This window comes from Myotis davidii, unplaced genomic scaffold (assembly GCF_000327345.1).
Source record: "Myotis davidii unplaced genomic scaffold, ASM32734v1 scaffold17, whole genome shotgun sequence".
Classification (NCBI taxonomy): Eukaryota; Metazoa; Chordata; class Mammalia; order Chiroptera; family Vespertilionidae; genus Myotis; species Myotis davidii.
In genome coordinates this window covers 4,495,073-4,496,054 of record NW_006288624.1, presented here as the reverse complement: position 1 = coordinate 4,496,054, position 982 = coordinate 4,495,073, and the positions used below count along the sequence as shown (strand labels likewise).

At 40.8% G+C, this 982-nt stretch overlaps 1 protein-coding gene and 1 long non-coding RNA gene across 3 annotated transcripts in view; one reads left to right on the top strand and one right to left on the bottom strand.

Annotated features, from left to right (window-relative positions):
• LOC107182646 overlaps positions 1 to 338 on the bottom strand; it is a 5,683-nt gene extending 5,345 nt beyond the window's left edge. For both annotated transcript variants that reach the window (XR_001513373.1, XR_001513372.1), the window contains exon 1: positions 243 to 338. This is a non-coding gene — a long non-coding RNA (uncharacterized LOC107182646). The remainder of the gene's footprint in view (positions 1 to 242) is intronic.
• The window catches only part of ARG2 (arginase 2), a 37,777-nt gene that overhangs the window by 36,323 nt on the left and 472 nt on the right, over positions 1 to 982 (top strand). Inside the window, exon 8 of the mRNA XM_015562042.1 lies at positions 332 to 596. Within this exon, the coding sequence (XP_015417528.1) occupies positions 332 to 537 (206 nt within the window). The 3' untranslated portion in view covers positions 538 to 596. The remainder of the gene's footprint in view (positions 1 to 331; positions 597 to 982) is intronic.

The window sequence follows — 982 nt, the reverse complement described above, 5'->3', positions numbered from 1 at the left end:
TTTTTTTCAAGATCATGTACCTTGGTTGTGGGCACATCCCCAGTGGGGAGTGTGCAGGAGGCAGCTGATCAATGTTTCTCTCTCATCAATGTTTCTAACTCTCTATTCCTTTCTTCCTGTCTGTAAAAAAATCAATATATTTAAAAAATAAATTAAAATAAAATAAATTCAGGCCCAAGAGAATGAGGTATAAGGGGCTTCATGACAGTGGATATTATAGTAGAAAATGGTTGGTTTTTTACCTTGGTTTATTCTGTCCAGGTGGTACGACCCTCACTGAAAGCAGCAGCTAAGGGATTTTCTGAGGTTTTGTCACACTTTGTTCTTTTAGGGTTGCTGTCAGCACTGGATCTTGTTGAAGTTAATCCTCAGTTGGCTGCTTCAGACGAAGAAGCCAAGGCTACAGCTGGCCTGGCAGTGGATGTGATTGCGTCAAGTTTTGGTCAGACAAGGGAAGGAGGGCATAATGTCTATGACCAACTTCCTACTCCCAGTTCACCACATGAATCAGAAAGTGAAGAACGTGTGAGAATTTAGGAAATACTGTATGCTGACACGTTTGTCACAATGGGCATTCCAGAATTGTGAGGTGTTTAGATCATGTACCTTGGTTGTGGGCACATCCCCAGTGGGGAGTGTGCAGGAGGCAGCTGATCAATGTTTCTCTCTCATCAATGTTTCTAACTCTCTATTCCTTTCTTCCTGTCTGTAAAAAAATCAATATATTTAAAAAATAAATTAAAATAAAATAAATTCAGGCCCAAGAGAATGAGGTATAAGGGGCTTCATGACAGTGGATATTATAGTAGAAAATGGTTGGTTTTTTACCTTGGTTTATTCTGTCCAGGTGGTACGACCCTCACTGAAAGCAGCAGCTAAGGGATTTTCTGAGGTTTTGTCACACTTTGTTCTTTTAGGGTTGCTGTCAGCACTGGATCTTGTTGAAGTTAATCCTCAGTTGGCTGCTTCAGACGAAGAAGCC